We start from the raw sequence: 25,547 nt of genomic DNA, 5'->3' as shown, positions 1-25,547 counted from the left end.
TCTTAGGAGAGAGCCTTTGACTGCAGACAGTTTTGTAAGTTCCCACTTGTTGTATTTGTTGATGAATTTCATGTATTTCTTGACTTTTTTATTACATGAAAATTCAACTGATATCTTTTCTTTTCCCCTAAGAATTTGAAGTATGTAAACCATGTACAGCACAGCAACAAAACTCTCTTTTATGGAAATAGGTCAAGTGCATTAATTCTCAATCAAGCTCTTCTTTTTAATTTGGCATGTCATTTAAGTGTTGGGGTCCAAGGTCGACCTTACTAGCCCAGAGAGGGGACTGGATGAATAGCTGAAGGCAATGATTTCTTCAACTAACCCAGCCAGACTTTCAAGAGCATGTCTGCTCATGGCTTTAGAAACACTGAATGCTTAATGTAACTCAAAACCCATGCTAATTTGTATTGTAATGGAGGAGAGTGTTCTGTCTGCCTGGACAGTGGCATACATACCATGGCTGGTACACCACTCATGTCAAAGCAGATGTGCATGGGGTTTTCTTCCATAGTTGCAGCAGTCACCACAGTTCAGCTGGATGTTGACCTGCAGAAGACAGCCCCTAGGTCAGAGGACAGTCAGACTGCCTGTTGCTCTCAGCCATATGCTTGCTCACATCAATTAAAACTCTTCTTATTTTTTATCTCATGGGCTGTTACTGCTGACCTTTCCCCTTTAGTGCTTTATTCATATTTTGCTTCTTCCTGGGTCATCCCTTGCCACTACCTGTTTCTGTGGCTTCCATCTATCTAAAGACAAGCTTAAACTTTCAGTATGGGTGGTTTTCCACTTTTGTCCCCAACACATCTGGCTACATGGCATAATGTAGACAAACCTGAACCGGTCCCAGTCTGTGTCCCTGCCCTGGTTACTAGTGATACCATCCAAGAAACTGCTGCTAGTGTAGGAAGATGAAAAAACAACTTTGTTCAGAGCATATTGCATGAGGAAAAACCACCTGTCATTTTGGATGAGAGTTTCTGTTGTCACTGCAAAAGCCATCAGACAAGGATTTGCAGTGTCAGGTTTGTCATTTGTTGCGGATCAGGATTCTTGACAGTTAGCACCTGCATCTCCTGTTGTGAGGGCTTCACATCTGGAACTGAGGATATGCATTTCAGCCTCCCAGGTTTCCAGGTGTAGAGTTCTGTTTTTTTGATGCTTTGAAACCTGAAGAAGCAGTGAAACCCCATAGCATAGGTGGGACAGTAAATGCGGCAGAACAATTTGTTGCAGGTGGTTTGACTTTTTGTGTCAAAGATTAAGTTGCTTTCCATGTCTGTTAATGCTGCCAATGTTTTGCTGTTGGAGGTTGTTGAAGGGAAGAGTGTGATAGCAAATCTAATAACATACAGTAGCCAGCAGTGCTAATGTGCTCTTTTGCATTTTGTCGTGGAGCATGTTAAGAAAGGATCAGGTGCAAGAATGAAAGAAAATTCTCAGTTTTGGGTGATATGATGTTTTATTTGTCAGGATAATTCATAATTCTAAACTTTGCGCAATAACTGCTTTTAATGATTTTGTTCTGTAAAGCAGTCACTTAAGGTGTATCTACAAAACAAAGCACGTTACAGCATCTGATGCTATCGACAATGTAGCTGTAGGGATAATCAATTCAAATGAGAAATGCCTCTGCAATCTTTGGTACGTTATGAAGCTGCCATTTTAAAGACTTGTTCCAGTATTAGCAGCTGGGGGTTTTGGCAGGGAGTGACATCTGTAGAGTTACCAGTTTGCTTTAAGTTGATTCCAAGCATCTGAATGTATTAAAATGTTTTATTGAAAATGTCTGAGAAGTTTTTTATGACGTTTTCTTTCATGGGCCCTTCATTTGCCTCTAAAGACTGTTCATGCATCATTCAGTAAGCCTTCAAACTTTCTGATGCTAAATGATTCCAATAAAACATTTTAAGCTTTAAAAAAATAGGAGTACTAGGACTTCAGCTGATATTTTCACTCACCTGTAGTTTGTACATTTACCGTGTGAACGACTTCTGTTTTAATGTAGGCGTTTAGATGCTAACCACATTACTGCCATACCAGAAGACAGTTTTGAGGGTCTGGTGCAGCTGCGTCACCTTTGGCTGGATGACAACAGTCTGACAGAAGTTCCCATCTATCCTCTCAGCAACCTCCCCTCTCTGCAGGCCTTAACACTCGCGCTCAACAAAATCACGCACATTCCAGACTATGCCTTCACAAACCTCTCCAGTCTTGTTGTTCTGTGAGTATCTGTAACTGTATTTCCCAAGTGACACAGATTGTCTCCTCAGTTAAAGAGTTTTGATGAATCCAGGATGGCACTGGAAATGCTGTTTTGCTGGTTTAGCTCAACTGTCTAGTAACAGCCTATACTGCCAATGTGATACGGTGTTTACTAGGCAACCTGCTGTAGGTCTGATAAAGACTTTGTAAATCAAATGGACTGTGGGCAGTGTGACTGATGTATATTTTCCTGACATCTCATTTTAGTAGTGAACATTTTAATCCAATCGTTGGCAAGAGAAAGCTTTCAGAAATATTAGCTACCCCAGACCTTTTTCTGCCAAGTCTTAAATATATCTAAAAATTAATATGAAAAATTAGTTGAATTTATGTGTTTAAATCTTAATTCTATCACACTTCTGGATAGCAAGTAAAGGTTTAATAGGTTGTCTTGGCTGTAGGCAATCTATTTTGCTCCCCTATGAGAGTGAAATGTTCCTGTCTAGAAGTGAAAGATAGTCTTCTATGTAGTCCACCCCATGCAGTGTTTTATCTAAAACATTTAACTGTCTGATTTCATAGAAATATCTGCTAATTTAACGTACATGAAATAATTGCACTTGCTTTCATGTTTTGTTTTTGCTTTTTAGACATCTTCATAATAATAAAATAAAAACTATAGGAAAACACTGTTTTGATGGATTAGACAACCTTGAAACCTTGTAAGTAAGCTTCTTGAAGTAATTTGTTGTTCCCTGTTTGCCTCGTTGCCACGTTAATCAAGATTACACTTCTGGTATGGATTTTGCAAATCAGGCATGTGTGCACCACACAACTCATACCACTGATGCTTAGGTCCAGCTCAGGGTTTGGAACTGAAGGCTGGTATCAGTGCAGGGCTCCACCAAAACTAATTAACTATGTTGAGAAGGAGGTAAATATTAGCCTGGGTGAAACGTCGCGTTGGATAATGTGGCTTTCATGTTCCTAGCCTCCATCTAGCTGGCATATCTTTACATAGCTCTCCACTGAGTCAGGTGGATATATCAGAAGTGTTTGAGTGGCCCTGTGGGTGATAAGGGACAAATATTTGTTTATCAGATTTACTGTGGGATTAAACATATTTAAGGTACATTGCCAAAACTGTTGTGTGAATATAGGAGGTTTCTTATAGGGCCCCAGCAGACTATTTCTCCACTGCTCCTCCCTTACTGCATGGGCACCACTGCCTGCCAGGGAGACTGTCACTGGCATATCTCTGCAGCTCCTGAGCCCATCCTCTGCAGGCAGGGAGAACACAGCCCAGCTTCTGCTTCCCAGCCTCTGGGACAAGAGATTCACCTGAGTTCACTTCAGATACTGGCAAATATGAAGATGATGGAGTGGCTGATCCGAAACTGCCTTACGTTCCTTCAGACAGAAAGGGGAGAGGGGAATGGGAAGCATCACTTTCCCTCTTCCTGGTGCTTGTTGCCCCAGAGCTGGGTGTCCCGAGTGCCCGGATCCCACCTGTCCTCCTTCCTTAGAGCACCTCTTTGGCGAGGAATGACTTCCAGCTGCTTCAGTTCCATTACCCATTTAATAGAATTATAGAATGGTAGGGTTGGAAGGGACTTCTAGAAATCATCTAGTCCAACCCTTGTGCAGAAGCAGGTCAACCTAGATCAAGTCCTTCCCCTGCCTCCCATTTCACTTCACTTTTCTGAGTTAATGTCTAATGAGTGCTATCTCCTTCAGCAGTGCATTTTGTTATGCATGGGATCATGCATTTTTTAAATAAATAAAACAACTGAAGGTGGACAAGGACCAACCAGTGCCATCCACTGTTACCATGAGAAGTTCGGATGAGTCCAGGAAAGCTGCTTACTCCAGCTATCTTGACATTCTCTTAGAACCTCAATTAGCGATTACATGCTATATAAATATACATAGCAGATGTAAGACTCTCAAAATGATTTTGCTGCTAATAAGGAGTCCCTTTTGTGGAAAAAAGATGGGGGCAGGTCCTGACATTACTGCTAGAACAGTGACAGGTTAACTGAGATTTCAACATATCCTGCCACTGATGTATCCAGATTTCAGTGTGATTACATCTGCCTCTGTTCAATATTTATCATTGTTTTTGCTGCAAGGTCTGCTCTTACCTAACTGTTGCTCATTCCTTACTGTTTGTTTTAAAAAACCTGACAGAAAAGTTTTCTGAGTAAGCTGATAAAGAGTAGACATTTGTATCTACTTTTTTAAAAAAAGAAAACTTTGAAATCTCAGTTCATTTCCTTGCAAATTCTGTTGAAGAAAAACCTGTGAGGTGTTGAGAAATGCTGAGCTTTTCTGTAAAGAAATGCCATTTGATTTAATATGAATCGTCATCTGGATAATGTTTAATACCTTACCTAAGTTGTTAGTTGGTTATAAACCATGTCAAACAGCACAAAACTGAATCTAAGTTGAAGTTATTCTATGGTCTAGGTAAAGATGTTCTGAGAACTTTTTACTTTCATTGAATTGTCTTAAACAAAACTATTTTGACAATTCCTGACCAATATTAAGAACTTTCTAATTTTCCTACTTTGTTTCTTCTAGGGATTTAAATTATAATAACATGGTAGAGTTCCCTGAAGCCATAAAAGCACTCCCAAATCTAAAGGAGTTGTGAGTATTACTTATTCTCCCTTTTTACCAATTTTCTTTTTCATAAATGAAAAGAGAAAAGGAATTCCTGGGTTTCAGAATGCTTGACTTATTATGCAGCAACTTCAGTCAGATTAAGTTATGCTAAGTGAAGCTACAATTAAAGGAAAATATAATCATCAGCGAGAGAGGGAACCTATTGAAAATTATTTTGGAGTTATATAAGCAAGCAATTTATTCAGGAGAACCATTAGCATAGATCTTAATCATGAACTGGTTTTGGCCTCCAGTAGCAAAATGAAGTATTCACCGATCGCACATGTTTTCCTTGTTGCCTCCATATGAGGAGGAATAAGAGAGAAAGACAAGGATTGTGTTTTGGACAGAGTTATGTCTTTGTAATGTAATATTTTCAGTTTAGCTGATGTACAGTAGACAGAAATCATACCTTCAAAGTTATTCCTGTAGTTTGACTTTTTCCTATTAAACTACAATCCTATTTTTGGCAAGATTAAGATTTGAGTAGGTGTGAAGAAAATGACTATTGGTTGAGTCTACTGGCAGTATATTTTTAAATGTTGATTTTCTTCTTTGCTAATATCTTTAGGGGATTTCACAGTAACTACATTTCCATAATTCCTGATGGTGCATTTGCAGGAAATCCCCTTCTAAGAACGATGTAAGTAATTTTCATGCGTCTATTTTTAGTCTTTAGCAAACAGTGACTGTAAGAACAACGATTGAAACATATTTTTCATTTCCCAGACATTTGTACGATAATCCTTTGTCTTTTGTGGGGAACTCAGCATTTCAGAATCTGTCAGATCTGCATTCCCTGTAAGTATCCTCTCAACTGTCTAATACAATAACTGGATATGAAATGTTGTGGCTAAGAACTCTATGTTTTCTGATTGCTTCTTACCTTTTAAATGTATTTTGCAGTGAGCTTTAATAGGCATTGTTATTGTTAGGAATATCCAGTTTCTTCAGAAGCTCTAGTAAATAGGCTTTACAGCCTTTTGGGTATTTTTTTTTAAATTTTCTTTGCCTTGCATAAGACATATAACCTCAGGCCAAATGCTCAGGTTCTTACTTAAACAAACTGCAATATGTCCTAGGTGGTTTTCGAACAGGGATGTACATTGTGAGAATGTTTTGCAGGTTAGTGCATGCATGTTCTCAAAAGAGATCAGTTCTGGGGGTGACAAGTAAGCAAAATGGAGTGAGACTTCAAACTTTGAACTGCAAACTACCTATGAGTTTATGCCCTTTTCATAAGTGTATTGATGTGAGTCTTTCCAGCTTGATGAATTAGTTTGCTAATGGAAGAGGAATTTATTAAGCAAGTTACCAGTATGAAAAGCAGTGAAAAGACTATATTTTAGAGACTATTCATGTGTAAATTTTAAACAAAAGTTTTAAGAACCTTAGAGTGTCTCCTTTCTGAAAATGTGTCTGATAGCAGGACTGAAAGTCACAGTTATTTGCATAACAGTTGGCAGCTAATTTTTGTGGGGATTCTTCTAGGGTCATTCGGGGTGCCAGCATGGTGCAATGGTTTCCTAATTTGACAGGAACAGTTAATCTGGAGAGCTTGTAAGTATCTTCCACAGAAACAATTTCCAGTAGTTTCTTGGTTTTACCTCTTGTGAAGTGATTAAATGTGGTTAGTGGATCTGGAAAGCAACTGGATATATGTTCTCTTCATGTGAAGAACTCTAATTATACAGCTTTCTTTCTTGTGGTACCTGGGTGCCTCTTAGTTTTGTGGGTTTTCTTTTTTTAATAGGGTGAGCTGTCAACAGCCTATGAAAAGACTGTTGATACTAAACCCCCTCTCACAGAAGTGAAAACCAGAAAAGTTGGCCTTTGCCTAAAAAACAAACCAAGAAAAATTTTGGTGGGTGGATCTAGAACCCTGATAGCTTCGACACCCTCCTTATTCTGCTCTTGCATATGTTTGTTAGGCCATCAACAATAAACAATGCAACTACTTCATTTTTTTCCCACAGGACTCTAACAGGGACCAAGATAAACAGTATTCCTGTTAACTTATGCCAAGAGCAAAAGGTGCTACGAACTTTGTGAGTATACACAGTATGATATTATCATCTGCATCACAATGTTTTAAAGGAAACTTTCAAGCAAAAGTAGTGGTTAGAATTGCTCATTTTAATAATTCTGTTAAAGCTGGGAATGTGATTCTTGTTTCTTAATTCTTCAAATCAAGATTCACATCAGAGTTGATGTAATATCCTTATATTCCTGAACATATCCCCTTAGAGGGATCCCCTGTATTTCTTTCATGCATTGTAAAAGATGTGTAACGTGGTGCTGCAGAACAGTCTTCTTCAGATTTGTTTCAAACACAACAATAGTCACCTACATTCAGAGGTTAAGGAAGAGTTTAGTTACAGTGCTTCCACTTTTTGTGTTTGGGAACACAACAGAGAGCATCAGGAACAAAAGGAGACAAGGATTAGGAAGAGGATAGTAATACAAAGGCAAGACACAAAAAGCAGTGAAGATGTGTTAAAGTAAATTAAAAAACCCTCAAACTGGTTGGGAGGGAAGAGACAGCCGTGTTTACAAAAGATATATGCAGGAACATGTGGAACAAAGTGCTGAAAAATGGAGGGGAAAAAAAAGTTCTCTTTTGTAGAAGAAAAACTAGGGAAAGAGAAATGATGAGGTGAGATGTATTTTCAAATGGCAGTTTATTTTTTGAACAGAAACTGGGAGATTGTTTGCAAGTTTCTAGTCTCTTTTTTTGCTGCATAGTTTCAAAGAAAACTCTGAACTTTTCTAGCTCTGCATAGGGAGGTCCCAGCACACTAAATCAGAAGTTGCACCAAGTTCATGCGTTGCGTGCTGTCTGTCCAGGTCACTCTGAAAAAGCAGTTTAGCAATAAAACTATTCAGATTACAACTCTCAGATTTCAGCAAATTTGTACAGTATGGTTTTGGGGTATGCGCATGTCCAGATGCAGAACTGAAAGCAGTGAAAAAGGATGTAGAGTATATACACAGAACAAAGTTGAGAGGAATGTCATGAGCTGTTGAAGCCACTGTAAAGGCTCAGACTGTTTCTCCCTTACTTCTCATTTACAGAACACTAGTTTCAATAAAACTTTGTCAAATACAGAGTTTGGAGATGATTTTTTTTTTTAATGCTTGCTTGCTTTACATCACTGATTAAATATTTCAGGAAAGTTAAAAAATAGAATTGTTCACTGCATTTAGAGGCAAAAAGGGGAGAGAGAAATGTAGCTTTTAAAGAGATTATATGAATAGAATGTAAGACAATGAATGAACGTTTTATAGAGTTACATAGACAGCCTTGTTTCTACTCTCTACTGACTGGTGCAAGCTGGACATAGCAGTTCTGTGCAGAGACCTCACTTCTGATTCCCATCATAACTTTGTCTAAGCTGCCCTTAGTTTTTCTGTCAAATGTTACTAACAGGAAGGTTTTTCTGCCAAATTAAGAGTTAAAATTATTGAGATGCTTTGAGTGGAAAAGAATTAAACTAAGTACTTTTCTCTCATTTTCTGTTTTGAAGGGACTTGTCTTATAACAATATAAAGGACCTCCCAAGTTTTAAGGGCTGCCACTCCTTGGAGGAAATGTAAGTAGAAATACATGTTGTTTATCTTTATTACCCCCTTATGCTGAATCCAAGTCTGTAGAATTTTTTTCTTCATATGTGATCATAAGTTTCGAAGATCAACAGAGACAGTGACCATCTCACGTGAGGAGTGTGCTGGCCAGTGAATCAAACCATTTGTGTTTTCCTCAACTAGCTAAGTTTTAATTGTTACTATGGCACCAAAAAAAGAATGAAGGACACCTTAATCCTGAATTTCATACTAGTATTGCCAGACACATAAATGGAATGAGCATTTATGTGTTTTCTTTCCTGCCACTTATCTCTTGTACTCTTCAGTTCATTCTAAACCATCAGCTTGTGATCCTGTAAGATGTATTTTCTTTTAGCTCCTGTAAGACACATTCAGAACCTATCTCTGCTTTTCCTTACTTCATTGCTATAAAGCTTCTTAAGCTGTACAATTTCTCTGCAGGAATCTCTGCTACACTTAAGCTTTATTTCTCTTCAACAGAGTGAGGTTAATAGACTTCACACAGGCCTTTCTTTGTTGTTGTATTCTTGACATTTTGAGGCTCATTGTACACATAGTTCAATGTAAAGGGAGCTAGTGACAGAGGTGCTACCAAAGAGCTTCACGATTGTATTAACATGGCTAATGCCAAGTACTTAACTGATTTGCCTAAAAGGGGAAAAGGAGAAATATCCTGCCATTGGTAAGGCTGAACCTATGTATTAGCAGGCACTGAGCTACCCCGTGGTTTGAAGTCAACCCAGTTAGTCAATAAAGTTCTGTTTCTACTTGTTTGGCTTGCAGTTCCTTACAGCATAATCAAATCCATGAAATCACAGAGGACACCTTTCAAGGACTGTCTTCCCTTCGCATCCTGTAAGTGCATGTATCTTGGTTTACTCACTATGCAGCCAATGTTTTTGATTCCTTTATAAACTGAGACCAGGATTTGATGTTAGAAATCTGATTGATGGCAAAAGGCCAGGTATGCTCTGTCCTAAGGTGAAGTAAACCAGGGGCAAGAGAGACTAGCAGAAGCCAGTTTCGGTCCCATTCTTTCTAGTCTCCATTTTTTTTCCCAGCCATAGATGTTTTTTTAATATATAGAGATTCAAAAGGAGAGGGTTTCTTTTTGCATTTTATTATTACTATATTATTCCATTAGATAGTATTTATTGGAGAGATCTTACCTATTTTCCTCAGGAGCAGAGCAGTGTGTCTTTGTCTATGTGAAATTTATATAAGAATATAAAAATGGACAGAAAAAAAATTGGACAAATTGACAAGTGTTTTAGGAGGAGTGTCATAATAGAGTCCTGAAGGTCCAGCAGGAGCAGATGCTCCTTTACTCGTTCTGTTGTAGTCTTCCCCCATCCCTATCACTGTGCCCTGCTACAGCTGCAGTTGTCACCAAAGGAATTGTTTAGTACCAGAAAGGGAGACGAGAAATAGAAGGCTGATTCTACTTTGGGGGTGAGATGAAGCAAGATACAACTGCCTTACCAAGGGGTTTGGTGCTACTGCATCTGACTGGGGAGAAAGGGGAAATGGGAGGGTTGTCAGCTTTTCTGACAAAGGCATAATGTATTCGTCACTTTAGCGTTCTCCTCAGTTCCAAAGTTTTGATGAAACTGTTAAAATAATCTCATTTGTCATTCATTGCAGTGACCTCAGTAGAAATCAGATCCATCAGATCCACAAGGAAGCTTTCACCACTGTTGGAGCTATTGTTAATCTGTAAGTAGGCTATTCTGTGCAGCAACCCTCCCCTATCTATCATTAAACTGCTGTGACAGGAAATGTTTTTAAATTAAAATTGGTATGTGTCCATCGTGACTTTCATCTCTGTGAATCACAGATCCTCTCACTAGCTGAACACATGCAGGACACACTTAAAAATGTTTGCTGTGCTGACAAGCATTTGTCAGGCCACAGCCTGAGTATGAGACCTTAAAAAAGCCTTCATGCTTCAATGAAATGTGTGATATAGGGTCTTCAAACTTACTTTGTTGTAACATTTTTCTAATGTCCACATTTCAGAGACCTAAGTTTCAATGAACTAACTTCAGTTCCAACCGAAGGATTGAGTGGACTGAACCAGCTGAAACTTGCAGGCAATTCTGAGTTGAAGGAAGCTTTGGCAGCAAAGAACTTTGCAAAGCTCCGGTAAGTTGGTAAATAACACCACAGGGTGCTTTTCTTATTTTGTCAGTAACAAGGAATGTGACAATAAATGAAGCCAGTTTAGGTAATATTCATGGCAAATGATCAGGCCCTTTGCTGAGTCCTGTAGTGCCTTAATGTTGACATATGTGAGCAGGCATCTGACTCTTCTGGTATAGAAGCCATTTGCAGACAATTTTCTTGGAAGCTTTTTTATTTTTCCTCCACCACTTTTCAGGCAGGTATCACTTGACTTTGGAGTAGTGGTTTGTGTGGATTCCAGTTGTTATTGAACTGAGCACATCTGCATGTCTTGCGGAATGTTGAAAAGGAGAGCAGGTGTGCAGGTGTCTGATTCAGTAATCATCACTCTTTATACACAATGTTATTTATTCTTGGAGGCACATGATAAGAGTAACAGCAGTCATGGAAATGGAAACCTGGTACAGTGGGAGGTGGATCAGACAGGAATTAACTGCTTTGCATTTTTAAAGATCTCTCTTCACATTAAGAAGCAGCAGTTAAAACTTGTGTCCCATACTGTTTGACAGAAAACCTGGAAGATAGAGTCAATTTGTCTAAGGCCAGCAAAGGAATTCATGTCACTTGTAGGCTCAGACCTCAGCAGTCCTGTGGAAACAGCAGATCAGTTTTTGGTGGGTTTTTTCTGTTTGAGAATTAATGCTTTGTGGGATCTTCTGGTATTACTTCTAAATATTTACAAAAGAATAATTCAGGAGCAATAGTGCAGATAGTTGATATTGCAGCCTTGAGTCACAAAAATTAGCTTCTGGTCTGCTACTATCTTGTTTATATGGACTTAAAAAACTCTGTATGTGGCTGTACTTCTCTACCAGGGTTTATAGTATGTCCCATTTCTGTCAAATACACACACAAACAAAAAACAGAACAGAAGAAACAAACAAGTCTTGTTTTGGGGCCACAAAATGAAAGGTGTCAAAGGAAAGATGTAATTTTTAACATTATGATTGTTTGGGAATTCACTTTCTTAGAAAATAATTACTCCTTAACTTGCTTAATTAGTTTTCAGTTTAACTTGTACAAAACACTGATCAGAACTTGGTTTGTTTATGGAGTAGAGTGAGTAGTCGAGTTAAATGTCACAGGATTGGCTTTGTACTCCTTGCAGCAGACAAGATTTGGACACATCCCTTATCCTTTATCTCAGTGCAAAAAATAATCAGAAATGGTTACAACTGATCCAATTTGAAGTAGGCTTTTTATTAGTGACCATGATGACAAAAAAAAGCTTCAGCTTTAGCAGTAGTGTGCCACTTAATATTTTTAATAGCTAGTAATCTTAAATTTAGTTACAATGGATAATGCTCTGTGTTGTTCTGCTGTTATTTCAGGTCACTCTCTGTGCCATATGCCTACCAGTGCTGTGCATTTTGGGGTTGTGATTCTTATTTAAACTCTAACGCTGAAGATTCCAGTCACCGAGATCAAGGTGCCTTGATGGAGCGTGAGAAGGGTCAGTGTTTCTTTATACTAAACCAGCAGTATGATTTTTTGTAGGATTACAGAATTATATGGATTGGAAGGGACCTTTAGAGATCATCTAGTCCAACATACCTGCAGAAGCAGGTTCACCTAGATCAGATCACACAGGAACATGTCCAGGTGGGTTTTGAAGACCTCCAGAGAAGGAGACTCCACAATCCCTCTGGGCAGCCTGTGCCAGGGCTCCGCCACCTGAACAGTAAAATAGTTTTTCCAGCTTCTTTCCATTACCCCTTGTCCTGTCACTAGATACAACAGAAAAAAGTGCTGCCCCAACCTCCTGACATCCACTGTTTAGGTATTTGTAAACATTAATGAGTTCCCCCCACAGTCTCCTCTTCTCTAGACTAAACAGCCCCAGTTCCCGCAGCCTTTCCTCATAAGGAAGATGCTCCAGTCCCCTGGTCATCTTGGTGGCCCAAGGCTGGACTCTTTCAGAAGTTCTCTGTCCCACTTGAGCTGGGGAGCCCAGAACTGGACACAGTACTCCTGATGAGGCTTGACCAGGGCTGAATAGAGGGGGAGGAGAACCTCCCTTGACCTGCTGCCCACACTCTTCTTGACACATCCCAGAATGCTGTTGGCCAGACTAGACTGAATAACGGTGGATGTTGTCTTTGAACAAACCATATATCTTCATAGGGATACAAAAGTTGTCTCTACAAGTGCTTAGCAGTTGCTCACAGATCAGCAGTGCCATGTTCCTTCTAAATGTGTGAAATGGCTTTGACAGTGTAAGGTTGCCTGGTTTGAAAAAAAAGAAATGAAAATTCAATTTAAAAAAAAAAAAGGTAAACTGTCAGTATCGTTCCTGTCACTTTCTTCTGTGGCACAAATAGTTCTCAGTGTTTCAGCCTTCCTGTTCAGAAAGGGTTTGTCCTTCCACACTCTATTTCAAGGCTCATGGATCTTTTCCCAGTGATGAAGGTTGCTGCTGCTTTGTTAGAAAGCGTAGTGAGTAGCTGGGACAGGCAGTAGTATCTCAAACTGCTGCAGAGATTTCTGCACTGAGCATTCACCCTTACATGGCAAACCAGAGCAGCTCCACTTGTTAAAGACTTGAACATTGGTGAAGTGTTGGTTAGACATTTGGTCTTTCAAAGGACTACTTCCATCCTAGGCAGCTTCACTGCATTTCTTTCTTAATTCCTACAGCTAACCTGTTTTTCTTTTTTACCTGGATACAGCTGATGCAGATGCTCTAAGAAGTGAGGAAAATGAGGAACTGGGACAGACTATTATTCACTGTACACCAGCAACGGGTAAATATTGTTATGTGTTTAAACCACAGTGTGAACTTCAGGCATGATATTATGCAAATAGCTGTCTGTGGAATTACATGTTTCGTTCCTTGTAGTCATTCTGTACACAGAAGATTAAATTCTACAATGCTTGGATGAAACTTTATTTGATGTCAGTGTTGTTTTAGACAAGTAATCATGAAGATTTGGCTCGGCTTTAGACCATATAGCACTGGAAAAGTAAAACAACAGGAGTTGGTTTCCATAAGCAGAACAATCAAGACTGTAATACTTTTATTCAGAGCCTGTTGCTTTTAATGCATGTTTAATTCTGCATTGCTCTTGCCAAAGACATGTCCGTGGAGCAGACTGTATGAACGCTCATCTGTTTCAGTGAGAAGTCAGCCTGTGCTTAAAAAGCTTAACTCTAACTGCTGTCACTGGTGGTTTTAACTAAGCTCAGTGCCTTTGTAGGACAGAGGATGAGGAATGTGCATGTGATCTATTCCCCAGTTCTGCCATAGACACATTAACTGACAGCAGAGGGCTGTTACAAGTAGCTGGAGCAGGCAATAGCACCTTAAACTGCTAGAGATATTTATGCAATGAGTAGTCCATACTATTGGTATACCAGAACTACTCCAATTCATGCGTGAATAGTCCAGGAATGTTGAAAGTCTTTGATCTTGCAAATGAATATTTTGGTTTTAGATAGCTTTGTTGCTGCCCTTCTGCTTCTCTTCCCCAAACTGTAGCTTTCCACACACAGTTCCACAGTGCCTAAAGCACTTACTGTGGTGCCTCCTACTTCCTTGCCTTTGCCACGGGCTCTCCAGTGGGTTCCTTCTATACATCTTGTACCTTTCTGTTTGCATAAACAGGTTTACATAGATGGGGGAACAGTATACTTCCCAGTCAAATTACTTCTGGAGGAGAAGGGGTTTTCCAAGTCTTGTTTCATTCTCTTCTCCTAAACTGGTATTTTATATCCATTATGAAAATTGGTTTGCTCTTCGTCTTTTGGGCTGGCTCCAGCTTTAGTGTACAGAATATCACAAGGATTTAATGATCACAGCCAAAAAAAAAAGTGTGATCAGAAAGGTATTATTAATGTAACTGTATGTGGCCTGAGAATTAATTTGACCAATGCTGCTTAGTTGCATTTGATCTGCTCACAGAATGAGAATTCTGTGTGTGTTACATGGGTTAAATCTTTAAAGCCTTCAGCTCTCTCTTTTTGCCCATGCCAGAGATGCTGTAGCTTTAAAACGAATTAAGAGCTTGTTTTACAAGTTCACAATTTGCCTTGGTTTTCACCAGTCCCTCCCATACTGACAACTTGTTTTCTATGCCATGCTGTTGTCTGGTCATAAGTAGGACACTCCACCCACCATGTAAGTTCTGAATCATTGCTCATCTCGTAGATCCACTTTCCACTTTGCCTAATGGCAGAAGTGAGTTGCTGAACAGTGACACTCCAGTAGCATAGCTCTGAAAGCCATGAAACTCATCCTTCTGAGCATGAATTTCCCCCAGCAGGCTAGGAATATAAGCAAAAGAGAAGGGTAACAACTCTAAGGACAGTTTAGACCTTGGAAGAAAACCAGGAAAAATGTAGTGGGTGAAGATACCTTGCTGTACAGCTACTAGAAGACAGACTTCAAATTGATTTTGGAAGCACAGCATTGACATTTCTGAATTTTGAAAGTAGGAAGTTGTTCTTTTTTAAGCAAACTCAGATTAACAGGTACAATTGTATTATGTGACTATTTTGCAAAAACAATCTGGCAAGGATGTCTTACTCAGGAATACCTTCGGAAAAAGGGGAATTCATTGCCCTGATAATCCAATTAGCACTCTCATTTCTTGCCTAGCACAGAGCTTGCTCATTTAAACAAACAAAATGTTATTTTTTGACTCGTTGGTCCAGTAATTCCTGGAAGCTGCTGTAGGCCTTGGGAGGTTTTTGTGTTAAGATGGAGTTGTTCTCTGCAGTTGCTCCAGCTGTGCTTGAAGGAAGGCCGTGATCTGTGCAGAGCCAGGCTTCATGGGCTGAGTCTGGCTCATGACTCTCCATGAAGCTGCAGCCCGAGGTAGCAGCACAGATTGGCATTTTTCTGCTCAGCCTTCAGCTGCCGAGTGCTTTACTGCAGGGAGAGATCCCCAGCTATTGTGCTTTGGACAATTAGCAGCGCCTAATGGGATGTAGGAGAGGTTAAACTCTTCTAATTGTTACTTGAAATCAGTAGGATTTCCCTATGGAATAAATAGCAATTAGAAGGATTAGGAGGGTAAGCAGTTGTAATGACCTTTTTTCATTGTCTTGCCTCATATTATTTTTGCTTGTTGGATGCTTTTTTTATTATTTAAGCTTTTCTAAGTGACAAAAGAAGAAAAAAAAAATCATTTTCCCTGTGTGACTTGCCAAGTTCACAGTGCCTTTCAGTGATGAGGGAGGAGGGGAAGAGCTTGTGGTGAATTCCTGACCCTATTAAAGCTGATTAACTTGAATTTCTCGGCTGTTCTACAGATGTTTCCTTGTGACCCAGAGTTACTCCAGAAGGCATATTTGTGAATCATTTTTTTGAGAGAACATGTTACTTCTAAAAAAATTCTCTCCCCTTACTAGTCGATTGTGAACGTTTGCTTTTATTCTCTTAGCACTTTTTTTGGTGAAGTATGAAATCCAAAGAAAACAAGAAGTATTTAGGTGGCACTAATAGAAGCTATTTTGAGTAGCTGAAAGGTAATTAAGTTTGTTTAGATGGCTTGTTTATACAAAGTATTCTCAAGTGACCATTCATCACAATAATTATTATTTCGGGCATAATTAATTAGTAAATAATAGCTTCAGCAGAATAGTTTACTTTCAACTGACCTATTTAGCAGTTCAGCTGTATACTCTATTCATGAATTAATGAGTGCTGTTGTAATAGCTTTTGAAAACCTTACTTATTAAGGCACAATTTTTTTCCTAAATTGGTTGTTGTTCTGTGTTTGTTTTTCTTCTAGGTGCTTTTAAGCCTTGTGAATATTTATTGGGCAGCTGGATGATTCGACTTACTGTCTGGTTTATTTTTTTGGTTGCTTTGTTCTTCAACCTGCTTGTCATGTTAACAATATTTGCATCCTGTACTCCGTTGCCATCTTCCAAACTGTTCATAGGCCTCATTTCTGTCTCTAATTTATTTATGGGAGTCTATACTGGTATTTTAACTTTCTTGGATGCTGTCTCTTGGGGAAGATTTGCTGAATTTGGCATATGGTGGGAGACTGGCAGCGGTTGCAGAGTCGCTGGGTTTCTCGCAGTCTTTTCATCAGAAAGTGCCATTTTTTTCCTGATGTTGGCAGCTGTTGAACGGAGCTTCTCTGCAAAGGAGATCATTAAAAAGGGGAAAAGCAGTCGCCAAAGACAGTTTCAAGTGGCGGCAGTGTTTGCTTTCCTGTGTGCCGTGGTAGCGGGGTGCTTACCGCTTTTTTATCGAGCGGAGGACTCGGCGTCACCCCTTTGCTTGCCCTTCCCCACGGGAGAAACACCTTCCTTAGGTTTCACAGTAACCTTAGTGCTCCTGAACTCATTAGCATTTTTGCTAATGGCTGTTATCTACACTAAACTGTATTGCAACTTGGAAAAAGAGGACCTCTCCGAAAACTCTCAGTCCAGCATGATTAAGCACATAGCTTGGCTCATCTTCACGAACTGCATCTTTTTCTGCCCTGTTGCATTTTTCTCATTTGCACCGTTGATCACCGCGATTTCTATCAGCCCTGAAATCATGAAGTCTGTGACTTTGATATTTTTCCCGTTACCTGCTTGCCTGAATCCAGTTCTGTACGTATTCTTCAACCCAAAGTTCAAGGAAGACTGGAAGCTGCTCAGACGCCATGTGACCAGGAAGAACGGAGCAGTAGCGATTGCCGTCAACACTCAAGGGGGCTGCGTCACACAGGATTTTTACTACGACTGCGGCATGTACACCCACCTGCAGGGGAACGTCGCTGTGTGTGAGTGCTGCGAGTCGCTGCTTTTATCCAAGCCCATGCCCTGTAAACATTTAATCAAATCCCACAGCTGCCCCACGCTGGCGGTGGTGCCTTGCCAAAGGCCGGACGGCTACTGGTCGGACTGTGGCACCCAGTCAGCCCACTCCGACTACGCAGATGAGGACGACTCCTTTGTATCGGACAGCTCAGACCAAGTGCAGGCCTGTGGCCGCGCCTGTTTCTACCAAAGCCGAGGATTCCCTTTAGTTCGTTATGCCTACAACATACCGAGAATTAAAGACTGAAAGGCTTTTTGCCATTAGCTCTTCTAAGAGAGGTATAACACTTTGTAAACTGTTGCCTGTTTTGACCTTTGGAGCAGGAAGCACTTTTGCAATCATCGTTTAGTGTCGTTGGTAAAGAAGGGAAGTGGGCAGTAACTTCTTGAGCCATACGTTTAAAAATAATTAAACAAATAAATCAATTGCCCTGACTGTAAATAAGTGGTAAACCAAATTTGTTACCCAATATTTTTACTCTTTCCACGTAATAGCTGTTTCTTTTATACAGTTTTTTACATGCTAACGGTGTGTGTTTCCACATTGTACTCCAGTTGTACTTTGCTTCTGCTCTTGGCGAGGTAAGCTCCCTTGATTTGTTTTTTTCCTTGTTTTTTTTCTGCCAAAGCACAATATAAAGGACAGCTGTTTAATATTAAAGAGATTATTTTTAAATGTGACTTTTCTATAATTAAGCAAAAAACCCCTCTCTTGATAGCTTTGTGAAGTGTATTCAGCATTGAATCTCAGGATAAATCTTACTGCAGGGCCAAAAAAGGGATTAATTCTCCCATACATAACTGTGACAGCAATATAGGAATATCATGATTGTTTTGTATTTCAAGCCGACATTCAATTTGAAAAGAAAAAAAGGTTTTGTTACAATAAAGCACTTGCAATCCCTGCTATCTGTAGACTATGAAATAAGCATAGTAACAGCTGTCAGGAACAATAGGATTGTACATTTTTTTTCAGTGGTGATGCATTACTTCAGGTGAAACCACAGCAAGTTTCTTCAGTATTAGCCAGTTGGATCACACTTACAAGGAATACTGATGCATCAATGCAGTGCTGTTGATGTGCACAGCTCGTGTCTTTGCAGAAAGACCGGCTTATACTCTGCAGCCTGTTGAATGTTACAGCACCCTAGTAATAGCTAAGAGCAGACTGAGATTTTAGCAAGTGGAGGGAAAACAAAGAACAATTTTGCAATAAGGTAGAAGCATTTTTTGCCAGCTCCTTTACTGAGAGTGAAGTATACTGTGCAAAGCCACCGATTTTCACGTCAATCAGTCCATTGATTTTAAACCATTCAAGTCCTGAGACCCAAATGATTTTAAGTACAATCAGTCGCCCATTTATCCGTATTTAGTTTGAAATCTGATCGGTACAAAGTTATGAATGCATGATTAATTATGTTTGTTTTTTGAACAATACACTAAATCAAGAGCAAATCCACTGCCATCCCAGTTACTCTGGAGACATTCTTGTGAAGATTTAAGGCTAGATTGCTGTTTTGAGAATTAAACTGTATATACTGTTCATACAATGATTTTTTATCTTTGTATTGTAAATTATTTGATAGAACACATGATGGGAAATGTGGCTTCAGTTCATTTTGTTAATTAAAGCTACCTCCTAAATAATAGTGGCTGCCAGTAGCAGAATGTTTAAAATGTGGTTTATATACTTTTTGCATTGTAAATAGACATGGTTGTATATTGTCACTGTAATAAAAACAGAATCCTTGTATATCAAAATCATGTAGTTTGTACAAAGTATGGGAGGATTATTTACTGTATACTGTTAATTTTGTAAGCCAAAATATTCACATGTAAAAACAAGAGAGGAGAAAACCAACCCAGAGTTGTTAGTTCATATACTCATGAATATTACAGCTGCAATTAGCATGGAATGTTACACCGAAAGCAAATAAAGGGTACCTGAATATTGATTGTTATTTATCTCTGTTTGTCAAAAGTTAAGACTGAAAATGGTACACGTGTAAAATTATAGAGCATAAATAACATGTCATCTGCTCTCCACTACATGTGGTGAAAGTTTCAGGAAAGAACTGCCAGTGAAGTGAGAAAGTTGCCCATTTAGAAGTAAATTTATGATCTTGGGCTAATGCTGACTCTTGGCATGCAAAAGGCTAAAACCTTCAGAGGAGTGTTTGCCCTCTTAGAAAGCAATATCTTTAAATAAAGATATTATTACATATTGTGTTTGCATTGAAATGGTTTTGGTATGGCTTGGAAAATATACAGATGATGGGTTTGGTTTTGACACTGTTTCTATGCTGGGAGACCATGAGGTTTTTGTAGCCTGTTCCACGCTCCCTCTGTTGGCCAACCAGTCATGGGTAACGAGAATACTTCCAACAAGGAAACTTCTCAGAAAGGACAGTAAACGCCGGATGCCATTTCGTAATCGATAGGGAAGGAAATCCAAGTATCCATTTCAAACACTGCTCTTGAGGATGGATTTTTTTTTTTCTTCTGTTTTACATATGAGTCTTCATTGAAATGCTATTAAAGTGGTTTGATGCATGATCCATTTGGAGTTAGTGTTTAATTTATACATGAGTATGTTTTTGAAGTTACAGTTCTGCTAATGATTAAGTTTTAATGCAGTCAGTCCGGTGTCTTCCAACGCACGCAGGTTTTATCTGCTGGCAGAGGTGGAGGAAGACAGGCATGAAAGAATACAGCACACAGCAGTGCTGCTGAACTTACCTGTCCCAGCATCACCACATGCCCGACACCAAGGACCACCCCGAGAAATCTAGCCACCAGGTACCAAACGCCTCCTTTGTCATGCTTTTGCTGGACAAGAGGTACCAAACGCCTCCTTTGTCATGCTTTTGCTGGACAAGCTGATCTCAGTAGTGGGTTAAAGTATTCAGGTGTTCATGGCTGCAAAGGGAGAGTCATTCACTGAGAACTCACTCCCTCTCCTCCCCACTCCAAACGCAATACCAAATGTGTGGGGACAACTTGCTGTTGTGTTAGTAAGGAGTGTGGCTTTTGGGTTACCTGTGTCATGCAGCTTGCCATATCCTCAGCTAGACAAAGCTTCCTAATTTCTGCTGGAATACTCAACTACTAAAACTTCCCAAACTACACTCTTCTGGGGTGTCCACAGGAATAAATCCTCTGATTTTTCTAGAGTCTAAAGCAATCTGGTACTGTTTTTATATGACAGTGTCAAATACCTTGCCTCTAAACCCTTCTAAACAACCATTGTACTGAACTCCAACACTGGATTTAACAGACAAGATAATTTGCTGGTGACTTAACGATTAGGAGAACATTTATTTTCCTTCCTTATCTTCTGTTGTGAGGAAGGAGTTTTCTACACGGGGACAGAGTCACACATCAGATTGCCAAAGCTGTTGCGAAGGTATTCTCTCTTTCCCCCCATTAAGAAGAATTTATTCTAGACAGCTTTTAGCCTGCTTTGGGGCAGTATGCGGGTGAGATCTCCTTATTTGAAGTGTGGAGCCTTGTTATTCTCTTAGAAAAATAATGCATCTACTTAGCAGCTTTCTGATCTGGATCTCTTTTAATTTCTTCCCAGTAGAATTTCCTGTGTTTTATCATAAATTTACTAAGAAATTTCAAATTATACAAGGATACTTTTATACTAGTAATTCTTTTGAGCTTGATTACTACCTTTAAGCTTTCAGTTTTCATTTACAGGGTAATATGTTTGTTTAAAAGCACAATGCAGAGTTTGTTTCATGCGTACTCTCAATTTAATAATTTTTAATCACATAGATACTTTGATCTCTTACTGTTTCAATAAGTTTATTTTTAGCAAGAGATTTTTTTTTAATATCACCTTTTGCATATTGTACAGTAGAATCTGATCAGTTTACTCGTAGCACTAGAGTTCAGCTGAAGAGAATTCAGTAAATAAGGAAAGGAATTAAATCTGAAATGAGATAATACATCACAAATTACTGTTACTGTTGTATGATGTAAGAACTTTGAGGGCACATTCCACGTGTTGCATTCATGGCACTACACTATCAGCATTTAGGTTTTTACCTAAGAAATGCTAGTTAATGGTAATTGTGGCATTTACCCTGGAAAAATTATTGAGATTTGAGGGTAAGAAAATAAGTGTCTCACTACTGTCTAGTAAAAAAAGTATAACCTATTAAGCATCTCTTGAAAATCTTAGCTCTAAACTGAACAACTAAACCTGTTCTTCAAAGGCTGTTCATAAGCAGCAGAGCTATGATCTCCAACCAACAGAAGACAAGTGAGTTGAGGAGATACTGATACCAATTCAGAAAGATGGGATTTGAATGTAAATGTGTTTTATAAAGTTCTTGTACATTCCCCTAACCAAGAGAGAAATTCTCACTACCTTAGGGCCGCACTCCTTGAAGCAAGCAACAGAATCTGGACTGGCACAAGCAGTAGGTACAGGGTATTGCAAAGATGAGAATACACCATACTGTGGAGGAAAACTGAAGCAATCCAAGATGTTTGAGATTTCACAGTATCTAGTCAAGTAGAGCTTCAAAGTCAGGCACAAAAATAGCCAATAGATGAGTACAGGCAGTGCTTGTTCAGCTGTGACCCTGGGTGTGAAGCCCGGCAGCTTTCTTCCTCACTGCCATGCTTGCTGTACCCTTTATTCCAACACTGCAAAATCTGAAGATTCAGGAAGATGTCTTAAATTCAACCATGTTTGGTTCAAAATTTCTTGGTTTTTTCCCTAGGTTGCAAGTAAAATGAAGATACACGTTCTTTTCTTTGTATGTTTAAACAACAAGCTTAAGGCACTCTGTCTAGGCCTTAGGTTGTGCCTAAATTTAGTGAGGTTTTTTGGTTTTGTGTTTTTTTTTTTTTTTATAATGATTAATGCTTTTTCTGTCTTCCTGAATACATGCGTGGAACTAGAAGTTACATCTGAAACATCTGAAAGTGATCTTACCTGATTCTTTTCATTAAATCTGGCTAGTGTTAAGTTGAACTGAGAGGTTTCATTCTGCTGGCTCTTAGGTTTTTGGGGGCTGATATGACCTGATTACCAGATGACCAGATTTCATAAAGAAGAAGTTGGCAAGTTCAAATATTGGAGTATTATCAAATCAGGGTAGTTATTGATTCAGAGTAGGTGACTTATGCCTAGAATTTAACTAATTTATATTTTTTGTAACTTGTAAAAGTGCTTTCTTGCCATCATTTGCTATGTAAAATGTTTTTTCAAATATATTGTGGATGACAGAGGGATTACTTACAACCGATTTGTCAGGAGCATTTGGATGTTAGGCATGCTGATTGGCAAGACTGAACACATAGAAAGTATGGGTCTGTGAATATGTCACTCTGTTTTACTTGGAATTGAACTCCCTGTTGTAGGGTTGACGTAGTTCATTATCTATGATGGTGTTGGTACAGTTAGCACTGAATGACTTGTCATTTCTTTGATGAGAAATCAGGCTGATTTTTTGTGATGGTAACAGCCTTGGAGGGTGTGTGTGTATATACTTACTTGCTATGCTCGGTTCTTTCTGGCAAACTTTGTGCTTCATTATCAGGTTGATTTTGCCTGTAGGCTTTAGCAGTGTTGGCATTTAATCCCTGCGAGGGCACATGCTTTATAGAGGCAGTCTTTGCTAATGTGGCACTATATTCACAGACTTAAAGTTAAGTAGGAATTAATGTGCCATTTGTCTGCTTGTCAGTCCTTCTGTGGCCATAGGAGTGCATCTGAACCTGCAGGACTCGTTTCAGTATTAGTGTTTTACAAACTGACATTATTTGGGCTCTTGCCTTGCCCGTAGTAACTAGGGCACAGTGGCTGCAGAGCTGGCTTGGCAAGTTGGGCAGATGGGTAAGGAGAAGGATAGTAAGGATAACTATTTTATACCTTCACTTATCTTCAAAGTTGGATGCTTAAATTCTCTCAAAGGTAAGCAGGCTTTTGCTGCCCTCTGTATAGACTATCTTGATGCTTAAACTCTGGTACCTCATCACAGTACTAAGGTTTCTTAACATAAGTTATTTGCCCAATTCATGTTCTTGAATTCCCAAGGAATCTTATTTTGTAGTATAATATAGGGAGAGAAAAGAGAGACTCAAATGTTTGTGTCTTTGGCAAGATTGGATCTGGCTGCTGTCTTGCCTTGAGATGTCCATTTAACAGTTTCTGGCCATACCGAGGAGAGCACCTGTTGGGGCTTCATCAGAAGCAAGAGATGCCCAGTGCAGTGAGCTCCAGAATTCCGCAATTCAAGGAGACAGGATGGTGTTCAAATGCTTGAAGTTTTCATGCCCACCATGACACTGAGCTTTGCTGACAGTGCTCCTTTAGCCATGTAGTAAACTTCTTTAAACTTTAGTAGTATACTTCTTTTTGTTTCTTAGTTGCATGCAGCACATACACAGACATTCACATATAACCATAGGTGGTTTGTGTTTAACAAAGCTGAGGTGTTGCATTGTGCAGTTCATATCCTAAGAATTCAGTCTGATTTGTTGTAACTTCTCTTGGTGTGAAATTTAGGTTCTAGTAGTACTCTGTTGTCTCCAACACTTCATCAGCTTAAATTATTTTAACGGGTGTAATTTGTTGTCTGTTAGACACTGTAGCTAGTAATAGTCAAATCTTTATTTGGTAGTGATCGGCTCAACAATCCACTGCAAGAAGCTAGAGTTATTATAACATGAATATCAATTTTTCTATAAGGATGTAGTCAGTTAACTAGAGGAACACTTAGATCAGAGATGCATTTTTCAGCTTGCTGCAAAATCATTCCAGGTGATCAGCTGCATATCAGCTGATGTTTTCTGTTAATCATAATTCAGTTGTAACACCAAACATATCTACTTCCATCTAAGATACTTATTTAAAAACAAATGTCATACTTTAAGGTGCCTGTTGTTTTAGTTATTCCAAGGAAGGCCATAGCTATGAACATGCCAGCATTTCAGAATGTGGTCTCATGAAGTTCAGTGTCACTCTGGTTCAAAATACATAACTAGTGTGACAGGTAGAGTTCAACCACTGGCATGGACACTGAGAAAGACTGGGTCCCAGCCTGCAATCTGGGAGCTTTAGACGGTACTGCAGAAGATAATTGTTTCTCCTAACATTTCTTCATATTAAGCTTCTATTTACCTCTGTTTAACATTAATTTTTTGCTATTTCTTATTTGTAAACAGCAATTTTTCATTTGTAACTGAATTTTTTGGGGGGACCAGATAACAACTTGAACTTTATTGATACAAGAAAACACATAGTAAATCTTGTTAATTCATTCCTTCTAGTAGCACTTTATGTGTCAGTGATAGGCCAACATTGGGGGTTTTTCCTTACAAGAACCATGGTGATATTTCTCCAAGCTGCCAAAACTGCAGTTCCTATGAGATTGTAAGACAGATTAAGAATTTCCACCATTCAAAGGGGAAAATCCTTCATGGCTCACCTTTGCTGTCACTGTTTTCTGCTTTGTGGCCATGCGCTCCTGGTGCTTGTCTTGTTTTGGCCTCAGCATTTGTCAGGTGTCACCCTGAGCCCTGTGCTCAGACCACAATTTGCTTGTCTAAAGTATTGAATGATTTTCTACTGCTTTAGTAAGGTAATGTGGCTTGATGGCAAGAATATACTCCCAAGAGACACAGGAGATACAGCCCTTTCAGTAGAGAGATGGTGAGTGCCCATATTAAAATTCTCAATTATGATTATTTTGATAGTGTTTAAGACTGTTAATGATGGAGGTGAAATGTCTCCCACATCATGGCCACCTTTTTGGTGGTGTCTAGGCACATTTAATGGTTGTAAATTTGATCACCTTTTTATATCATTGTGCTAGTAAAATGCAATTTTCATGACAAGTTGATTGACTTAAATATCACAAATTAATTTCGTAATTTAGAAAAAGCATTTTTAATACCCTTGCTTATTTTTCAACTTGCTGATCCAACAAAAGATGTATTTCTTGTTAAAGAATCTTGGTAAGAACAATTATATCATTATAGCAACCAAATTTGCAATCACTTTCAAACTTTTCTATCTGATGTTAATATTAGTAACGTTTCTGCTTAACTGCAGCAGAATTACTCAGTGAAGTTATAAAAAGCTGCCCACT

At 39.0% G+C, this 25,547-nt stretch overlaps 1 protein-coding gene across 1 annotated transcript in view; it reads left to right on the top strand.

Moving 5' to 3' along the window:
• LGR4 (leucine rich repeat containing G protein-coupled receptor 4) overlaps positions 1–19,388 on the top strand; it is a 77,934-nt gene extending 58,546 nt beyond the window's left edge. Inside the window, exons 5-18 of the mRNA XM_062000084.1 lie at positions 2,015–2,230; positions 2,862–2,933; positions 4,795–4,863; positions 5,450–5,521; positions 5,608–5,679; positions 6,370–6,438; positions 6,855–6,926; positions 8,406–8,471; positions 9,268–9,339; positions 10,129–10,200; positions 10,504–10,629; positions 12,000–12,121; positions 13,338–13,412; positions 16,404–19,388. Coding sequence (XP_061856068.1) covers positions 2,015–2,230; positions 2,862–2,933; positions 4,795–4,863; positions 5,450–5,521; positions 5,608–5,679; positions 6,370–6,438; positions 6,855–6,926; positions 8,406–8,471; positions 9,268–9,339; positions 10,129–10,200; positions 10,504–10,629; positions 12,000–12,121; positions 13,338–13,412; positions 16,404–17,680 — 2,452 coding nt within the window. The 3' untranslated portion in view covers positions 17,681–19,388. The remainder of the gene's footprint in view (positions 1–2,014; positions 2,231–2,861; positions 2,934–4,794; positions 4,864–5,449; positions 5,522–5,607; positions 5,680–6,369; positions 6,439–6,854; positions 6,927–8,405; positions 8,472–9,267; positions 9,340–10,128; positions 10,201–10,503; positions 10,630–11,999; positions 12,122–13,337; positions 13,413–16,403) is intronic.
• Positions 19,389–25,547: the final 6,159 nt, after the last annotated feature.

This window comes from Colius striatus, chromosome 7, assembly GCF_028858725.1.
Source record: "Colius striatus isolate bColStr4 chromosome 7, bColStr4.1.hap1, whole genome shotgun sequence".
Classification (NCBI taxonomy): domain Eukaryota; kingdom Metazoa; phylum Chordata; class Aves; order Coliiformes; family Coliidae; genus Colius; species Colius striatus.
Note: the sequence above shows the minus strand (reverse complement) of the source record. Positions and strands in the feature narration are given on the sequence as shown.